This window comes from Ursus maritimus, unplaced genomic scaffold, assembly GCF_017311325.1.
Source record: "Ursus maritimus isolate PB19 unplaced genomic scaffold, ASM1731132v1 scaffold_24, whole genome shotgun sequence".
Classification (NCBI taxonomy): domain Eukaryota; kingdom Metazoa; phylum Chordata; class Mammalia; order Carnivora; family Ursidae; genus Ursus; species Ursus maritimus.
This window is the reverse complement of record NW_024424897.1, coordinates 15065963-15085664: the sequence shown is the minus strand read 5'-3', so window position 1 is coordinate 15085664 and position 19702 is coordinate 15065963. Positions and strand designations below refer to the sequence as shown.

Below are 19702 nucleotides of genomic sequence, written 5' to 3'. Positions count from 1 at the left end.
CGCGGGAGAAGGGGCAGCGCCGCGCCGCGCCGTGCACCGCGCACCGCGCCATGGGGGCCGCGTCCGGCCGTCCAGGGCAGGGGCTGCTGCCGCTGCCGTTGCTGCTGCTGCTGCTGCCGCCGCCCGCCGCCCTGGCGCTCGACCCCGACCTGCAGCCCGGAAACTTTGCCGCCGACGAGGCCGGGGCGCAGCTCTTCGTGCAGAGCTTCAACTCGAGCGCCGAGCTGGTGATGTACCAGAGCACGGTCGCCAGCTGGGCGTTCGACACCAACATCACCGAGGAGAACGCGCGGCGCCAGGTGGGCGCCCGGGCCCGGGGAGGGGGCGGGGCCTGGACGCCCAATCACAGGCCTGCGGCCGGGCGCTGGGGGGCGGGGAGTCCCCGCCGGGCGCGCGCCCCCCAGCCCCTGAGCCTGGGGGACCCGATGGAACCCACGGGCGCCTCCGATCCCTCTGCGTCCCATTGGACAGGCGGGGGGTGTCCCAGCACGGTGCTGGGCACATAGTCTGTGCCCAATCCAAGAACCAAACGGATAAGGCTGGCTCGCCTGACCTCGAGTCACCCCAGGTGGCAGTGCCCTGGGATGACATAGGCCTGGGTCAGAGGCATTCTTTACTGAGGGTGCGCCCTCTGCTCTGGGCCCTCATCCCCTGTAGCCGCAATCTACCCCTCTCTCACTGCTCCTGTCACTTCTCATCACTATTTACTCTCCGCCCACCTCTCTTCTGGCCCTAGTTTCTGCTCCACCGGCCACCTGAGGCAGATTCCCCCAGTTCCTGACCCCCAAGAATAGGGAGCAGTGCTCCCACAAGCCCCAGTGTCCAGGAGCCCCTGGCCTTCCTCCCCTTGCCCAGCGCCATGGCATCCCCTGTATCCCCTCTGGTGCCCACAGGAGGAAGCAGCCCTGCTCAACCAGGAGTTTGCTGAGGTCTGGGGCCAGAAGGCCAAGGAGCTCTATGACCCAATCTGGCAGAACTTCAGCGACCCGATCCTGCGAAGGGTCATCAGTGGTGTGCGCACCCTGGGCCCTGCCAACCTGCCTGTGGAAAAGCGGCAGCAGGTGGGCCTGGTGGACCTGAGGGGTGGAGGCAAAAGTGGCCAGCATGCCTTCCAGGGCAACCGTGTGCTGGCGGCGGGGTGGGGGTGGAGGGGAAGCCTGGCAGGAAGGGACCCTGGAATCTGTACGTACCCTGACTGTAGGGGAAGCCTCTGTGAGCGCAGAATGGCTCCCTGGAACATTGATTTCCCTTGGAGATGGGGTATAGAAAGCGAAATTCAGGTAAACAGATGAAAAGGGGATTTTCAAAATTTCTCCATAGTCCAGTTTGGCTTGTGGGCTTCCTAAAGATTGAGGACTGAGAAGGCATCAAGGGCAGAGAGTGAGAGAGATCTGCCCTCACTGCAAGGTGGTGACTGAGCTTGGACTTGAACCCCATCCCAAATTCTAAGGACGCTTGTTTCCACCTCCACAGGCTGCCTCCACAGGAAGGGGAATCAGTATATTAGTGATCACGAGTGCCACGAGGGCCTTGCCCAAGCCACATCCCCTCTCCGGGCCTCCTTTTCACCCTAGCAAAAAGAGGAGGGGACAGCCCGATTGTCCCTGGGGGCTGTTCACTGCTAACATTTTCTCCATTCTAACTCCCCAGTACAACTCTCTGCTAAGCAACATGAACAAGATCTACTCCACAGCTAGGGTCTGCTTCTATCCCAACAAGACTGCCATCTGCTGGTCCCTGGACCCAGGTATGGCTGTGTCTCTACTTGCCTCTCTCTGCTGGTGCTTCCCAGCCCTTCCCCATTACGCTGCTGCTGCTGTACCCAGGAAGAGGGTGTGTTTAATGGGAGGGCCCGCAGAGGGAATGGGTAAACCCAAAGGCATTGACCTCCAGTTGGGGCTGGACTGTCAGATTCCCCCACACCCCTGCTTCTCCTGGCACACTGATTTCTGAAACCTCCAGCTGTCAGCCCCCACCCCACTCCCACCCCCACCCCTACCTCCGTGGGTGCTTTGGCCTCTCCCATCCTCACTAGCCTTCCTCCTGGCTGCCTGGTTTTTCCCTTTCATGGGTCCTCTCAGTCTCCCAAGAGCCCTCCACAGGACTTAGAGCCCTTGTGACTTCTGCCTAACCGCCCCCCCCCACCGACACCCCCATCCACCAGGTGACCTGAGGTTAGCAACTCCAACCAATGAAGGGTCTGTCTGGGTTTTGGCCTCCTGATGGCCTCTTTGCACCCACCACCTTAGAGCCTCAGTTCCCTAGGGACAAGGGCCCCTCTTGTATAGCTTCCAGCCCCATCCACCCAGCCGGCGGGCAGCCCTTGGCTTTGAGGAGGCATCATGATGTTGAGGAAGCAGGTAGAAATGGTGAGGACTGGCATGGGAGCTCTACTGAAGACGGCTGCTGCCTTCAGTGGAACCAATTGACCCTGCTCACCTGTGTCTCAGAGCTCACCCACATCATGGCCATCTCAAGAAACTACGCCCTGCTGCTCTATGCCTGGGAGGGCTGGCACAATGCGGTGGGCACCCCGCTGAAGCCCCTGTACCAGAACTTCACCGCCCTCAGCAATGAGGCTTACCAGAAGGATGGTGAGTTGACCCACCCCGTCCGTGGTGTGAGTGAGTTCTGCCTTTCCCAGCTTGCCAGGTGCTCCCCCATCCCCGGTCCCCACGGAGCCCCACCCCTTAGGCAGAGTGGCAGTTACAATGACTCCATTACAAGTTCGCCCAGACAGTGGATGGTGGGAGCGGCTTGAGCCCCATCTGTGTGGCCCTCACACTGCCCCTCTGGCACACCTCGAAGACCTAGCCCTCATCTTTGCCTCTCCAGGATCTGTTTAGCTGGAGTTGCAACCACCCCTAGTTGGAAAATCACTGAGCAGCCGTCCCCAAGCCATCTTTTCCAACTAGCTGGCAGACACACAGGTCCCGGGCCAGGGGGATGGCGAAGCAAGAGCTGGCCACGGAGGTGCCAGGGCCTTGGGCCTGAGCTGCACCCCAACACCCTCCCCCAGGCTTCTCAGACACAGGGGCCTACTGGCGCTCCTGGTATGAGTCACCCACCTTCGTGGAGGATCTGGAGCGTCTCTACCATCAAGTGGAGCCCCTCTACCTGCACCTCCATGCCTACGTCCGGCGCGCACTGCACCGCCGATATGGAGACACATACATCAACCTCAGGGGACCCATCCCTGCTCACCTGCTGGGTAAGGACACCGCCTCGTCTCCACCTGTCCCACGGACCATCCTCCTTGCGCCTCACATGTTAGAGCCCCATCCGGTGCGCTCCCCCCCACACGAGCCCACGTGGCTCACTCCACAGCCCAGTAAAGTAGGTGGCCCTTCTCAATCATCGTGACAATTCCTGCTTTTCAGACGGGGACCCCGAGGCTTGAGGCGCATAGACTAGGCAGAGGGCTGAGGGCAGAGGGCAGAGAACTAGTGAAAGGTGGAGCTAGGAGGCACACTGCAGACTTTGACTCCAGGTCCAGTGGGGGAGGAAAAATCATTTTAGATGATGTCCCAGGAAGTAAGCCCTGTGGCCCTGCCTCAGCGTTGGGAGGCAAGGACCCCGGCACCAACAGGAAGGACCCCAGCAGCATCACTTGGGCTCACACTGCCAACCCCGGGGAACCTGGAGCATTCAGGAGCATGAGTGGGGCTGAGGTGCCGAGCAGACTGCTACCCTTGAATGCCCAGGGTCCAGGTGCCAGGGACCCAGAGGGCTGCTCAGGGACACACATGGGGAAGCAGGCAGGGAGGAAGCTGGCCAGGCAGGGAGCGAAGCTGACCGGTTCCCCTGCTGCGTCTAGGGGACATGTGGGCCCAGAGCTGGGACAACCTCTATGACATGATGGTGCCTTTCCCTGACAAGCCGAGCCTTGATGTTACCAGTACTATGGTGCGGAAGGTAAGCTCGGGGTCAGGCCAGGGTGGGGGCAGCACGAAGGAGTCAGACATGGGGGGAGGGGCAGGAAGAAGTCACGGCAAGGAGATGGGTTCCTCCCTTTCTACGGAGCAGCAACCTGGAGTATGCATGCAAGCAGTGAGCGGGGGTCTGTGTCCGGGGTGAGGTGCCAACCCCTCCTTCCCAGACCCCACAGGTGGGGTGTGGGCAGCCGTCTACTTTTGTTTATCCACGCTGGTTAGTAGGGGCCCTGCCTCTGGGAAGGGAGGCCACAAGAGCAGAGACCCCCTTCACGGGCAGGGAGCTGACCCGAGTGGGAGCCACAGTGAGCTCCCATAGCTGGCTCCTGACTTGTACCTGTGCCCCCTCCCCCCACCAGGGCTGGAACACTACACACATGTTCCGGGTGGCAGAGGAGTTCTTCACCTCCCTAGGGCTCTCGCCCATGCCTCCCGAGTTTTGGGCAGGGTCCATGCTGGAGAAACCAACAGACGGGCGTGAGGTGGTGTGCCATGCCTCTGCCTGGGACTTCTACAACAGGAGAGACTTCAGGTCTAGACACGGGAGGGGAAAGGGGGGTCTGGAGCTCCAGGAAGGGTGGGCAGCCTGGGCCCAGAGAAGCCAGTTCCCAGAACCACCTCTGCCCCCAGCCCCAACACTGTTGGGGGGGCTGGGTCTATTCCAAGGCTATTGGGCATATGAGAGCCCCTAGGCTGCCTTCCCTTGGCCGCTTTGACAAGCGGCAACTCTATACGTTGGAATGGAGGAAGGGGGCCCTGAGTGTGGGCTGGGGCAGGGCAAAGGATTTGTATGTTTCCACCAGCTCCTTCGAGGCCCAGGGCAGTGCCCAGCTGGCTCCTTTCCCTTAGGTGCCAGCCTCCCCGTACTCTGGTCCTTGCCCTGCCCTGTCCTTCACCCTCACCCTCACCATCTCCCTGCCCCAGGATCAAGCAGTGCACGCGGGTCACTATGGACCAGCTGTCCACGGTGCACCACGAGATGGGCCACGTGCAGTACTATCTGCAGTACAAGGAGCAGCCTGTCTCCCTGCGCCAAGGGGCCAACCCTGGCTTCCACGAGGCCATCGGGGATGTGCTGGCGCTCTCCGTCTCCACTCCTGCACATCTGTACAAAATTGGCCTACTGGACAATGTCAGCAATGACATGGGTATGGGGGGTGGAGAGGACCCAGCCCGGCCCCACCCACACCCTGTTCCATCCCGCAGCAGGACAGCTTGCCCACGCTCCCATCTGCCCTTCCTGTTTCTGCCTCTCTGCCCCAGGTCAGGCAGGTTTGGGCACCCACCTGGAGCCTCACAGCTCACCCCGAGTCCCAACTGGACACTGCCCAAGGGCCCTCTTCCAAGCAGGGTTCCATGGTAGTGAAGGCTGGCCTTCCCTTCTCTGCCTCTGCCAACCCCACCTCCTGATGGCTCTTGTCCAGGCCCACCCTATCCTAGCTGGACCCCCATCTCCTGCTGACCTCTCTCTTCTCATCTTCCAACAGAAAGTGACATCAATTTCTTGTTAAAGATGGCATTGGAAAAAATTGCCTTCCTGCCCTTTGGCTACTTGGTAGACCAGTGGCGTTGGGGGGTCTTTAGTGGGCGTACCCCCCCTTCCCGCTACAACTTTGACTGGTGGTATCTTCGGTGAGTATAGAAGGATCAGGAAGGGCCCAACCCCAAGTGGCCCTCCTCCCTCTCCTGGGCACCCAGGAGCCTCCAGCCTGCATCAGTCCGTCCCCTCCTCTCTAATACTGTTTCTACCCTTTTCCCTACCCATTCTTTCCCACCTCAAACTCCCTCCTCCAGGAAGTATTCTACAATTCACCAGCAGGGGAAGGGATGGCCTGGTGGGAATGCCTGCTTCACAGTGTTTTCTGCATAGGCTAAGTCAGCCTGTGTGCAACTCCTATGTCCTAAGACAATTTAACCATCCTCTTCTAGAACCAAGTATCAGGGGATCTGTCCTCCAGTTGCCCGAAATGAAACCCACTTTGATGCGGGAGCTAAGTTTCATGTCCCAAATGTGACACCGTACATCAGGTACCCATGCCCCTCCTCCAGCCAGTTCTGTCACACCCTAGTCCCCCTCCCCCTTCTCAGGGCTTGTCCCCACACTTCCCTGGGCACACCTCCCCCCCCCACCAAGGCCCTGGGATTTCAGTGGGCCTCTGTCTTGAGCCAGGCTTGGTTCTCTCTTCTCCCCCAAGGCAGCCCCTGTGGTCTGGTCTCTGCCCTGTGAGGGTCTGGATGGAGCCTGGGCAAAGGCACCCCCACCGCTCGCCCTAACGCCCCCTCCCCCGCCCTGTACCTGCAGGTACTTTGTGAGTTTTGTCCTGCAGTTCCAGTTCCATCAAGCCCTGTGCAAGGAGGCAGGCCAGCAGTACCCACTGCACAAGTGTGACATCTACCAGTCCACCCAGGCAGGGGCCAAGCTCCGGTGTGTAGGAGGAACCGAAGGGCAAGTGGGAGGTGGGGGGCGGGGGAGGAAGACGTGTCTGGGAGGCAACTGGCTGCCCATGGGAAAACCACAAGGCCCTGCTTGTGGAGGGTGCCTGCTTCCCTCCTGCTTCCCTTCTCTGCATCTGCGTTTGCGTCCTCCGGTGGGCCCGGCACAGGACCGTGTTCCTGCCCCCTTGCCAGAGCTCCTAGGCCCCGGGATGGGGGAGGAGGCGGGCGGGGGGGGGGCCAGTAGCGTATGCTGGCCTGAGCCCCCTTTGCCCACCAACAGGGAGGCGCTGCGGGCGGGCTCGTCACGGCCCTGGCAGGAGGTGCTAAAGGAGGCAATTGGCTCGGACACCCTGGACGCTCAGCCACTGCTCGACTACTTCCAGCCGGTCCACCAGTGGCTGTGGGAGCAGAACGAGCGCAACGGGGAGGTGCTGGGGTGGCCAGAGTACCAGTGGCGGCCACCGATGCCCAACAATTACCCGCAGGACATCGGTAAAGACCAGAGTGAGGGTGGGGTGGCTGCTAATGTCAGTTCTCAGTTCTGGGCTCTGGACCCAGGCCCCTGGTTCCTGGCGCCTGGGCAGCTGCTCTCAGCTGGGCCCTGGCGTCCTACCCTGAAGGGCCACGCACACAGCACCCTCAGCACATCCCAGGGCCCTGGGGTGGGAATGGGCATGTCTTTTCCCCAGCATTCTAGGGAGGGTGTGCCCAGATCTGAGGCCCCCCTGGGGGCAGGCTGGTGGGCACGCTGCTCTATGAGGTCACATTGCAGGCTCCACTCTTATTGGCCAGGGGGCTGTGGCTGCAGGGCTCTGCTCTCCTGCGGCCATGGGCCAAGGTTGGGCTGCTCCAGGACTGCCCAGCCTCTTCCTTCTCCTGCTGTGCTGTGGGCACCCCATGCTGGTCCCCAGCCAGGAGACCACCCACCAGGTGACAACCAACCAGGGGATGACCAGCCAGGCAACAACCAGCAGCCAGACGACAACCAGCCAGGCAACAACCAGCAGCCAGCCAACCCAGAGCCCAAGTGGGACCGGCTGGGGGGCAGGGCAGGGCCTGGGGGGGAAGGAGCAGGAGGCCGGGGCAGCAGCAGGCTTGGGCCAACCCACAGTAGAGGGCAAGGGGAGGCCTGTCTGTTCCCACCAACTCTGTTCCGCAGGCCTGGTGACCGATGAGGTGGAGGCCAGAAGGTTTGTGGAGGAATATGACCGAAGATCCCAGGTGATATGGAATGAATACGCCGAGGCTAATTGGAATTATAACACCAACATCACCACAGAGGCCAGCAAGATCCTGGTAGGGGCCCTGCCCGTGCTCCACACTCACGCACACACACACACTCACACACACGTGCAGCACACGTGCGTGCTTCTCCCCCCAGGGACCGATCCTCAAAACCCGAGGCAGAGCAGAGCAGGCTGCCCCCTCCCTCCCTCAGTGCAGGGGTGAAGTGGTGCCTGCCAGAATTTGTGAAAAATCCAGATGGGATATTTAAAAGAATACTCAGCTTCAGAGTTGGGTGAGCATATACCCAATGCCTAAAAAAGTTGTCTTTCATTAGCAAGCAATCTGTTGTTCGTAGTAGAATGATTCACACATACCCACGGGGTGCTAAGGTGGACTTTTAGACTGAAAGCACCTGTTTGCCACCACAGGAAGTTCTAGCTTCCCCTCACCCCCTTCCCCGCCTGTGTGGTAAGCGAACCGACATTTCTTGAAGACCATGCCCATTTTACAGGTGGGACCCTGGAGCTCAGAGAGGCCACAGAACTAATACCAACCTGTCCCCATCCTAACAAGATGGGGTGGGTGCTTCCCCTTCTGTCTACCGGGATATGTCTTACGTGACTACGGCTCTCTGTTGAGGGGCACATACTGCATCCAAGACATTATAGACAGTCCAGGTCGAAAAGCAAAGGCAACAACTTGATAAAACTACCCCCCCACTGCAACCCCCAGTCCTTTCCACTCCCCCTGTGGCCCTTCTGCCTCAGAGGCCCCTCCAAAGCTCCTGGGCCTCACAGCATGGTTCCCCCTGTGCCCTCAGCTGCAGAAGAACATACAGATGGCAAACCACACCTTCAAGTTCGGCACCTGGGCCAGGCAGTTCGATGTGACTAACTTCCAGAACGCCAGCATCAAGCGGATGATAAAGAAGATTCAGGACCTAGAGCGGGCAGCGCTGCCTGCCAAGGAGCTGGAGGAGGTATGTGGCTTGTGGGGAGCGGGGGATGGAAGGCCCAAGGTCAAGACCGGCTCCCAGCTCAGGGGACTGAGCCCGGTACAGGGTCTGGCCTTCGTGCTGCCTCCTCTTCCTCTATGTGTCGTGACGTCTGCCATGTTGACATCACCGGCAGAATTCCTGAGAAGGCAGCACCTTTGGGAGCTCCCCCTGCTCAGGTTCACCCAGTGCCCATGGTGGTGCCTGGGGCAGAACAAGTAGCAAAGGGGTGCAGCTCGCTGCCTCTTTCCTTCCTCCTGCAGTACAACCAGATCCTGCTGGACATGGAAACCACCTACAGCGTGGCCTCTGTGTGCCACCCCAACGGCACTTGTCTGCAGCTGGAGCCTGGTGAGCGCGTGTGGGGAATGAGGGGGGTGGCTGGCCCATGGAGGGGGGTCAGCATGCCCAGGACATTCACTCCCCTGTTTTCCGCCAATGGAGGCTTCTCTGCCGCCACTGAGGATGGGCACCTACTTCATCTCTGCTCTGATCATGGCTCTTCTGCTCCCTCTGGGTCCCCCCTGGACTCCTCTCTTTCCTCTCTGCTCTCTGCCCCTCAGGAGTAAGAGTTACCTCAGATTTGTCTGCCAAGTGCTTAGACTGCCGACTAGGGAGAGTAACTCTCGATACCTTCCTTCCTTCACCCTGACCATGTCTTTCCCACCTTCTCTGGCCTCCTCCTTGCCCCCCATCCCCCACATTGAGGCTCACGGAATCCACTTCCTGCTTGAAGGAATGCACCGGTTCTTCCTCCACCCCTTTCTCTCTCCACACCGGGTGGTCCTTCTTAGCTTCTCCCCCTTGAAAGAGCTCACCCTGGGCACTCGAGTACCTGCACACAGATACGTTCCCTCCTCCCTCCTGACCCACCTCCCAAGGGTTGGGGAGCCAGAAGCATAAACATTCTTCCCGAGGAATCGCTACCCAGAAACCATCACTTCCTGGCCCTCTGCCCAACTCCCACATGAGAACAATGACAAATAGAAGGGGAAACGGAAAATAAACAGGAGAAAGAGACAGTTTTCCTGAGGCAGGGCTTGGCCTACGGTTTGTATACATGGGGACGCACGCACAGTGTTGCGGGGGCGTATGTGTGCCCGTGTGCATGTGTGTGCACACATGTGTGCGGAAGAGTGTAGCCTTCAGCCTCTCCCCGCCGCCCCCCATCCATTAGCCTCTGAATCCAGGCCTGGGCCATCGGATCACTGCCATTAGTAAGACGGAGAAGCACCCACAAATCAGAATACTCACAGCAGCAGAGGGTCGAGGTGACATTCTCACAATACATTTTTTTCCAAATGATTCATTCGAATGTACTTAGATCTCTGTGAGAAGTAGGTATCACAAAGCCTGTTCCGAAACAGGGAGAGAGCACACATCAGATAGTGAGGTGTGGCTGGTCCCCGAATGGCGTCTTGCAGTCTTCGGGCTCAGGCCGGGTGGCCAGGAAGGGGAGCCAGCCCAGGTCTGTGTGGGGCTCCGGAAGTGACATGTGAGCTCAGGCCCTCCTCGTCCCAGCTCTGCCCAGTGCTTGTCAGCTCCGTGCAATCCATACGGAGGAGGCTGCGTGCACAGTGTGGCTTTGACCGGACACAGACCCGGGACTCCCGGCTCCCTGACCGCACTGGGCTGGTTCTCTGGACTTTGTCTCCACAGCCGTCCTTGTATTCCGTCTGGTTCACTAGCGGTTCTTGCAAGAAGTCCTGGGCCCCCATGAGGACTCAGAGACCAATGAGGCACACTCCCCACTTGGGGGCCTTGTGCTCCCATTTGATTTTTACACCCCCCATGAGTGTTGGCTTATCCCCATTTGAAAGATAGGAAAAGCGGGTCCTGTGACTTGCAAGGTTATTCTGGGGTCAGTGGGAGACTAGACAGGAACTCAGGTCTTGTCCCCTCCAAGCCATCTGTCCCTCCCACGGAGGGGGTGAGCAGGAAATCTGTGGGGAGCAGCAGCTCTGGAATCTGGCCTTTGGTTTGTGCCCAGCTGGGCCACTTCCTGGCTGGGGGGACCCGCCATGTCACCAACACACTCATGTGAAAGTCAGTGCACCCCTCACGGGGCTGTTGCCACCCTGAGGTGGTGTGCATGCCACCTGAGCCCCGGGCTGGCCGCCCAGGAAGCCTCTGTAGAAAGTATATGAGCCTTTCTCCCATTTCACTGGACCGGCTGCCTGGGCAGGCCTTTCCACGGGACCTCACCAGCTTCACCCCAGCTCCAGACTCCAGTGACTGAGTTCACTCTATAGCGAACCCTCTGACCCCTCCCCGCAGATCTGACAAGTCTGATGGCCACGTCCCGGAAATACGAAGATCTGTTGTGGGCCTGGAAGAGCTGGCGAGACAAGGTGGGGAGAGCCATCCTCCCTTTCTTCCCTAAATACGTGGAACTTGCCAACAAGGCCGCCAGGCTCAACGGTGAGTCCCTCTGGACAAGATCACCGGCTCTCTGGTCCCAGCCCTGCTGGGGCCCTCAGGAGGGTCCTGTGAGCCTCCTAAACTTGGTGAGAGGGAGGTCCCTAGAGGAGGTGGGGCGGAGGGCGCTCAGGGAGCGGTGGGTGTCCCCTCCGCAGGCTACGAAGACGCAGGGGACTCCTGGAGAGACATGTATGAGATGCCGTCCCTGGAGCAAGATCTGGAGCAGCTGTTCCAGGAGCTGCAGCCGCTCTACCTGAACCTGCATGCCTACGTGCGCCGCGCCCTGCACCGCCACTACGGGCCCCAGCACATCAACCTGGAGGGCCCCGTTCCCGCTCACCTGCTGGGTGAGGACTAGTGGGCGGGGTGGGCGGGGAACAGACGCCCTACAGGGAGGGTTGGGCCAGTGCGGCAGGTGCAGTCCGGTGGGGGGAGGGCAGAGGTCTGGCTGGGAGGGGTCTTCAGACCACGCGTCAGGTGGAGAGAGTGAAGATTTGAGGCTGAGGGAATGTGGCTGGGGCTGGGGTGGGGTGGCAGCTGGGTGTGGGGAGACGAAGCCTCTGCTTGCCTTGAGCACCCCGTTTGCTCCAGAGCCACATGGTACAAATCACAGGATGGGGCAGTGGGGGAATTCATAATATTGTTGCGGGGGACCGAATCACACACCCCAGCTCGAGGCAGTGTGTGAGGAAGAGGCTGGGAGTGAGAACCGGGGCCTCCCCGAGGCGGTCCGTGAGCAGAGCCTTGAAAGATGAGAGGGGCTCCCACAGATGGGAAAAGTAGCGGTAGGGAGAAGGGCAGTCAATGCTCAGGCTACGGGGAGTTCGGAGCACAGAGGACAACTGGAGAGTGGAGATCCATCCCCGCTTTTGGTCCCTCATGTTTTCGGGGCTTGTGAACTCAGATGCCCTGAACCCAGAAGTAGGCAGTGGAAGACAGTGAGGGATGGCGGGGAGGGGAGCAAAGCAGAGGTTCCCAGGTTCCTGTCCCCATCCAGCCACTGAGGACACAGCCCTGGGGAGTGTGTTGCTGTGAGCAGAGACTCCAGACAAGGCCACAGACCATTTGCCAATCACGAGGGAGACCCCAGAAGCTCATCCAGGTTTGGGGACCTTGTAGCCCAAGAGCCCAGCCATCCTTGATCCCACTCTGGTGAGACTAGGAATATCGGAGTGGACATCAGCTTGATGGCTGAGAAACACAGACCCCAAAGGGGAGCACCATGCCCAAGTGGCCCCGGGAGTGGGGGTTGGGGGCGGGGCTGGGGCTTAGAACTCAGACCTGGGCACTCGGAGCAGGTAGGGGCCTGGCGGGCTGGATGCACAGGCTGAAGACTGTGTGTGGAATGCCCGGCGCAGTTTGCAAACAGTAGGTGCTCAAGACACACCGTCTCCGTGGGGGACGGTGCCGAGTCTAAGAAATAACATCTGTCTCTCCTCTCTCTCTCTCTGCCTTCTCTTCCCCTACCCGCTTCCAGGGAACATGTGGGCTCAGACCTGGTCCAACATCTACGACTTGGTGGTGCCCTTCCCTTCAGCCCCCAAGATAGATGCCACAGAGGCCATGATAAAGCAGGTGTGCGCTGGGCCCCTCGTCACACTTCTGCTCCTCCTGGGCAGCCCCCGGGCACAGGGGAGGAGAGACCTCTCCCTCGGTGGGAGAGGGCCCTTTAATTCAGGAATTCCCTCTGGCTTGGCCCTCTCCCAACCCCCACCCTGACTGCAGCACTCAGTCTGTCCCCTTAGTCCCCAGTTTTGGCAGAGCTCCCTCTGCTTATAGGGCTGGACACCCAAAAGGATGTTTGAAGAAGCAGACAATTTCTTCACCTCCCTGGGGCTGTTGCCCGTGCCCTTTGAGTTCTGGAACAAGTCAATGCTGGAGAAGCCAACCGACGGGCGGGAAGTAGTGTGCCATGCCTCTGCCTGGGACTTCTACAATGGCAAGGACTTCAGGTGTGTCTGGGTAGCAGCCAGGGGACCGTACCCTGAGCCCAGTGGGCAAGGAGATGAGCCAAGTAAAGGTTCTAGTATCGTTCCCTCAGCCAGAGTGAGCAGAAACAATCACAGGGACCAGAGCTTAGGAGGGAGGGTCAAGAGCATTGAGCCTGACCCCAGCTTGGCCATTGGTTTCTGGCAGCAGAACTTTGTCTACCAGGCAAGGGTCTTCTCAGGCACTGACCAGTCCTGAGCGTGAGCACTGTGTGAGCTGTCCAGGCTTCCCTCCCTCTGGGGTGGCCCCTGCATAAAGCAGGCCATCTGCCTGGCCACGTGTGCCTTGACACCGAGAGGTGCCTGAGGACACTGGGGGCTTCACAGAGGTCCACCACTGGCAGAGGCTCAGGAGCTGTTTCCATCAGGGCATAACAAACCAGTCCAAAACTTAGTGGTATAAGACAACCTTCGTTTATGTTCGTGATTTTATCGGTCAGGAGTGCAGGCAATGCACAGTGGACATGGCTTGCTCCTGCTGCACAGTGATGGAGACCTCAGCTGGGGTGGCTCCGATGGCTGGAGATGGTGGTGTGGGGACTTGGTTCTGGCTCTCGGTCGGGTTCCTCAGTTTTTTTCCATGTGGCACTTGCTGGAGCAGGAAGGTTCTCATAAGAGTGGACACAGAGAGGCTAGAACAAACCAGCCAGGGTTCACTGGATTGCCTGTCCTTGGGCCCCTCCTTCAAAGGCATGAGGACTGCAAAGGTAGGGCTGGATGTAGACAGAATCAAGAGAGGAGAGCCCTTTTGGGGATCTTCCCTTGTATGGGGAGTCATAGGAGAGGGAGGACAGACCCCAACCTCAGTGTAACCAGGATTCTGGGAAGCTCTTCTGCCCCCAATACAATGACAGAAAAATGGGGTCAGCTGAACTGAAGGGCTCTGGTTAGATCCAAGGGAGAATTTCACTGGTTCACAAAAGAGAATGAGGAAAGATGAAGAGGGAGGTGGGACAGCTCCGTGGATGACATTTCAGCCCTAGCCACAGACACCCTGGGGTGAATATGTATGCTGGTGTTGAGCACCCGGGTTGCAGAATAGCTCAGAGTAACTGTTGTTTCCTTCAGGAAGCCTAAGTCTTGGAAGAGACAAAATGTGTGCCTGAAAACCACAGGACCCACATTCTAGAAAGTCCTGCACAATCATAGCTGAGTGTCCCAATGCCTCTAGAGCAAGTACTTAGCACAGTTAGAAAGCATCGTGGCAGTGAGGGCTGGAGTTATTCAGGGAAGTTGGAGGCAGAGAGATGGTCTGAATGTCCAACCTTCAGATTCCCTCTTTCTCAGGCTTACTCCATGCCTCCTTTGGTTTTCCTTCCCATAATGCTGTGTTCTGTGCATCGAGCATTGATGGGCGTCTGCTTTGTATGCAGTAAGGACAGCAGGTCCCTTTGTCCCACTCCCCACACTCCAGGATCAAGCAGTGCACCACGGTGAACATGGAGGACCTGGTGGTGGCCCATCATGAAATGGGCCACATACAGTATTTCATGCAGTACAAGGACTTGCCTGTGACCTTCCGGGAGGGTGCCAACCCTGGCTTTCATGAGGCCATCGGCGATGTGCTGGCGCTTTCCGTGTCTACCCCCAAGCACCTACACAGTATCAACGTACTGAGTAGCGAGAGCGGCGGCTACGGTGAGAAGAGGGGGGGGGGTCCTGGTGGGCACAGGGACTGAGAAGGGGCAGCGAGCTTGGGCGGCTGGGAGTGGGCTCACAGGCAGAGGCTGGGACAGAACAATGGGGAACAAGGAGGCCAGCAGCAGGGTGAGCCAGGAGAATGGAACCCACATAGCAGCCCAAGAAGCAGGTTGCTAGACCCAGAGAGGCACAGCCTGCTCTTCTCTCCACCCACTGCACACCCGTCCTGGCTGAGCTGCTGGGACATGGCAGGAGGCAGGTAGAGATCTGATGGCCAGGCTCCCTTCCCTTGGCAGAGCAAGACATCAATTTTCTGATGAAGATGGCACTCGACAAGATCGCCTTTGTCCCCTTCAGCTACCTCGTCGACCAGTGGCGCTGGAGGGTATTCGATGGAAGCATCACCAAGGAGAACTACAACCAGGAGTGGTGGAACCTCAGGTTCTAGAATGTTCCTGTGAGGGTGTGGGTTGAGGGGGGTCTCCGTCGGTGTCTGTGTCTGTGCATGTGGGGTGTGTGTGCAAGTGATGAGGGTATGTGTCTATGAACAACACATGGGTCATTTGTGTGTGTGTGTGTGTGTGTGTGTGTGTGTGTGTCAGTGATGAGGTGCACAGGGGCTGATTGTCCATAGAGGCGCAGCACACCAGAGTCTGGAGTGCCCAGTGTAGCTCCAGGAGCGAGGGCCACGCTTTACTTCAAAAACACCAACTCTTCCTGACTTGATTCTCTCCAGACCCTCCCTCCAACGTACCTTTCCCCTTGACAGGCTGAAGTACCAGGGCCTCTGCCCCCCAGTGGCCCGGTCTCAAGGTGACTTTGACCCAGGGGCCAAGTTCCACGTTCCTTCAAGTGTGCCTTATATCAGGTAAAGGGGAAGGGAAGAGTCCATTCAGTATTCAAAGTGCCGTCGCTGCCCTGTGGGGAGCTACCTGTCTGGGTGACCTGGGGGGCCTGGCTGCAAGACACACCGCGCCTAGGTCACTCGCCTGAGACCAAGGCTCCCTGTTGTTTCACACTTTTGACATGAGAGCCTCTCCCCTCCAGGCAGTTGAAAACAGAAACTCTACTATAATTGGCTAATGGTTACAAAACCTTGGTTGGATAGTTAACATTATTAACCATGACCCATGACCCTTGGCTAGATCATGACCTAAGCACTTTTTGTTTTTAAACAAGATTATGATTCCTTTACTATATATTCAACATATTGCCTGTGATATCATTTGAGCTGTGCCTGGAAAAACCTCTCTACACTAAAACCAGGATTAGAGACCCAATTGGATCTGGGCCCTCCCTGGGAGGGAAGGGTCTGGAGAGTCCTCAGGGGGAGGGGTCCAGGTGTCTCTGAGCTGCAGAGAGCTCAGGCCACCCATGAGGCAAGGCAGTGGGCGGTGAGGGCTGCCCCGGGAGGGCTGTGGCCACCCCTAGCCCTTGCCACCTGTAGTCCCAGGAAGCTCGGTGAGGGAGGGCTTGTGCTCACCATGCCCGCTTTTCCACCCGAGCACCTGACACGATGTCTGCATATAGTCAAGACCTAATACATAAGTGTGGGGTGGGTGAATTGTGTTCCCAGAGTCCGGGAAGGGAGAGAAAGCCTGCTCAGATGTTCCAGAGAGCAGCCATGGGCAGGAGATCAAGGGAACCCAAGGGCACCTCAGAACAGGCCCAACCTGGACAATGCATGAGGTTGACCTGAAAGGAGGGCCCCCACCTGCCTTCTCCACTGGGTCCCGGCTTCCAGGCTGGCACTAGGTTTCCCACAGAAGCCAGGCCCTTAGCTTCTGAGCTTAGCTTCTGAGCTTAGCTTCTGAACTTAGTGTAGATCATTCTCCAGGCAGGGTTGCGTGAAGGAGACACATTCCAAATTCTGACCAGCAATCTTGGCAAAACACTTTTAAGAAATGCCAGGAAAGTCAGTGGCACATACTTGTGCCCAGCATTCAAGGTGGGAGGCCTGCACTGCTGGTTTGGGACATTCTGAACCAAATGCGGAAAGGTTGCTCCGGCCTTGACGGGCAGATTTCTACCAGGGAATCCCTGCCATTTGGGATAAAGGAGATCATTTGGGCTGGCTTCCTTGCCCAGACCACCCTGCCAGATGCACATGACCCTTGAGAAAACACCTGACCTCTGCTTGCATCTACCATGGGAAGCGAGACCTCACTGCCTCGGAAGAAACCTGCCAAATCTTTGAAGGGCTCTGCCCTGACCCTCCTCACCCATGTGTGATCCCCAGAGCTCCTCAGAACAGATCCTCCGAGACATAGAGGAAGCCTATCTGGTGGGAGGCATGGAACTGGGGTGCCTTGCTGACCCCTGCAGACCAGAGGGTGCACTCACCCTGACAGCCAGGCTGCCGAGGAAGGTAGGGGAGGCTGGGGCTCAGTGGCACAGGTCCCCAGCCACGCCACCCCATGTCACACTTCCCTCCATGCCAGGTATTTCGTTGGCTTTGTCATTCAGTTCCAGTTCCATGAGGCTCTGTGTCAGGCGGCTGGCCACAAGGGCCCCTTGCACACGTGTGATATCTACCAATCTAAGGAGGCAGGGAAGCGCCTGGCGTGAGTCTTCTCTGGCTTTCTTTTGACCATTTTCTGCCCTCGAACCCCTCAGCTTTGAAGAGCCCAGTGGGGCTCTTCTGAGAACACCTGCCATTTGGGTGCCTGCGCTGGGGATCCCAGGTGGAGCCTGTGCCAGGCCTCCACGGGCCCTCCTAGTAGGGAACTAGAGCCCTCTGGGGCCCGGTCATCCCTCCCCTACTCCCATTTCTGCCCCAGACCTGCCCAGGCTCTCCCAATCCCAAAGGAGGTTGAGGCTGGGAGGGGGGTGGAGGATGGAAAAGGGAGTTAAGCCGGGGCAGGAGCACTGAGCCTCCCCGCCTTTCCTCCTGACTCAGTTTCCCTTCTTTGGTGCTCCCCCAGGGATGCCATGAAACTGGGCTTCAGTAAGCCATGGCCAGAAGCCATGAAGCTGATCACAGGCCAGTCCAACATGTCTGCGTCCGCCATGATGAACTACTTCAAGCCCTTGCTGGACTGGCTCCTCACCGAGAACGGGAGGCACGGGGAGAAGCTGGGCTGGCCTCAGTACAACTGGACGCCAAACTCCGGTACTACTCCCCATCCCCCTCCGCCCCAGGCCAGCCCCCTCCCCAGCGCGGGCAGGCTGCAGTCCGATCGCAGAGCCGGGCCGAGGAAGCCAGCCTGACCTGTCGGCCTGCCCACCGCCCGCTCTCCTTGCTTCCCCTGCCCAGCTCGCTCAGAAGGCCCCTTCCTGGGCACCGGCCGCGTCAACTTCCTGGGCCTGGACCTGGAGGAGCAGCAGGCCCGCGTGGGCCAGTGGGTGCTGCTCTTCCTGGGCGTCGCCCTGCTGGTGGCCACCTTGGGCCTCACCCAGCGGCTCTTCAGCATCCGCCACCACAGCCTCCGCCGGCCCCACCGTGGGCCCCAGTTTGGCTCCGAGGTGGAGCTGAGACACTCCTGAGATGCCCGGGTCGGGCTGGGCCTGCCAGGGAGCGTCCGCCACCGAGAGACCACACTGGGGGCACGGGGTCGTGGGCAGAGAACCCACCGCCCCTCTCACAGCTTACCCCAGCCCGCCCTCCTCCTCTCACCCTGTCCCTCCTCACCGAGCCTCGAATCCCATGCTGACAATCTGCCCTCCAGACCACAACCCCCCACGGCCCCTGTCCCCAAGTCCCCGGGCAGCAGGCCGCCTAACGTGGAGCCCCCTCCCAGTCTCTCTGTGAATACAATTAAAGGACCTGCCTCCCCCATCTGAGTCTCTGTCCCTCGTGGGGAAGCCAGGGACAGGCACAGGGATGCTGTCCCGCCTCCTGGCAGTGAAGTGGGTCACTTCGCTGGGCGTCTTCACCCTCCTCCAAGAAGAGCCTGGGAAAATGCCCCAGAGCTTTGGCCCCAGCACCCACCCCTAGCCCAGGCAGTCAGCCAATGTCCCGCCATGGCAGGCGGCCCCTGCCAGCCTCGGCACCAACCCAAGGGGACTCTGGGAAGCAAAGCTAGAGCAGACATTCTGGGCTTCCGGCCTTGCATTTCCACGTGCTTCTGCAGCCCTGCCCCAGCTGTTCCCATAAAATAACAGGTCCTTAAGATGGAAGGCTCCCGGCTATCCTCTGGTTCCCTGGGGGAGAAGCCTTGCACATGTCTGGCTCACTGAGGGTGCAGAACCGCTCCCGCTCGTCACCTCAGGCCCCTGCCCACACCAGCTCCGGGTCTACTTATGTGTGACTAGACAGAGCTTGAGTATTGCCCATGGGGCCCAGGGCCAGATCCCTTCACCTCAGCTGGAGAGGGGCCCTGTATGCTGGAGCTTGGCAGGAGCTAATGCTCAGGGATGAAGGCCAGAGGCCACCCCTGCCCTCCCCCGAGCTCACGCTCTCACCCTGAGCCTTCCCTCAGAAAGCCAATGTGGGCTTGAGAGAGTAGAATTTTGAGGGACACTTCAGTAACTTTATCATAGAAAATTTGGAAAATATAGAAAACTATAAAGAAGATCGAAGCCCTTTATATGAACACCAAGAGATAAGCACTATTGACAGCTGACTTTCCACTGTTTTTTCTCAGCACATATTTTAAATGAGATCCTCGTATACCGACAGTTGTGTATCCTTTTTCCAGTTAACATACAATCTATTTTTCAGATATTTAAATGCCAAGTCTAGAACCTGCCCAAATGGAAGGTGGCAGTTTTCCAGGGCCAGAGGCTCCCATTGTAAGCCTGGCCCCCTCTGTCAGGACCCTGGGCCCAAAGCCTGTCCCCGGCTTTGCTGATGCCTTGACCCAAGCCAGGCCGAGACCCCAGTACCTGTCCCCCAATATCCTTTAGTCCACAGGCTTTTTAGCCCCGATCTCCAGCTGCCATGTGTGTCTGTGTCTGTGTGTGTCTGTGTGCACGCGTGCGTGTGTGTGTGTATTGTGCATAGACGAGGCCATACGGGCCTGTTCCGTGGAGCAGGATGTGGAGCTTAGGTATTTTGGATATGCAAGCGGGTAGAAGTTTATGATTACTTAGGACAATGGAATTTATAAACACATCCTCTA

At 58.7% G+C, this 19702-nt stretch overlaps 1 protein-coding gene across 2 annotated transcripts; it reads left to right on the top strand.

Moving 5' to 3' along the window:
* Positions 1-34: 34 nt before the first annotated feature.
* Positions 35-18417, top strand: LOC103665896 (angiotensin-converting enzyme). 2 transcript variants are annotated; one of them, XM_040640422.1, is made up of 25 exons: positions 35-299; positions 894-1061; positions 1651-1747; positions 2451-2594; positions 3020-3211; positions 3818-3915; positions 4292-4464; positions 4857-5080; positions 5420-5564; positions 5862-5960; positions 6235-6357; positions 6649-6860; positions 7528-7664; positions 8416-8574; positions 8853-8940; positions 10867-11010; positions 11166-11357; positions 12488-12585; positions 12790-12962; positions 14413-14636; positions 14936-15080; positions 15409-15507; positions 17081-17203; positions 17564-17751; positions 17896-18417. In XM_040640422.1, exons 1-25 carry the CDS (start codon positions 51-53, stop codon positions 18123-18125), a joined length of 3924 nt encoding a protein of 1307 aa, XP_040496356.1. In that variant the 5' UTR covers positions 35-50; the 3' UTR covers positions 18126-18417. The 2 variants fall into 2 exon arrangements, with proteins under 2 accessions (XP_040496356.1, XP_040496357.1); XM_040640423.1 differs by lacking the exon at positions 17081-17203.
* Positions 18418-19702: the final 1285 nt, after the last annotated feature.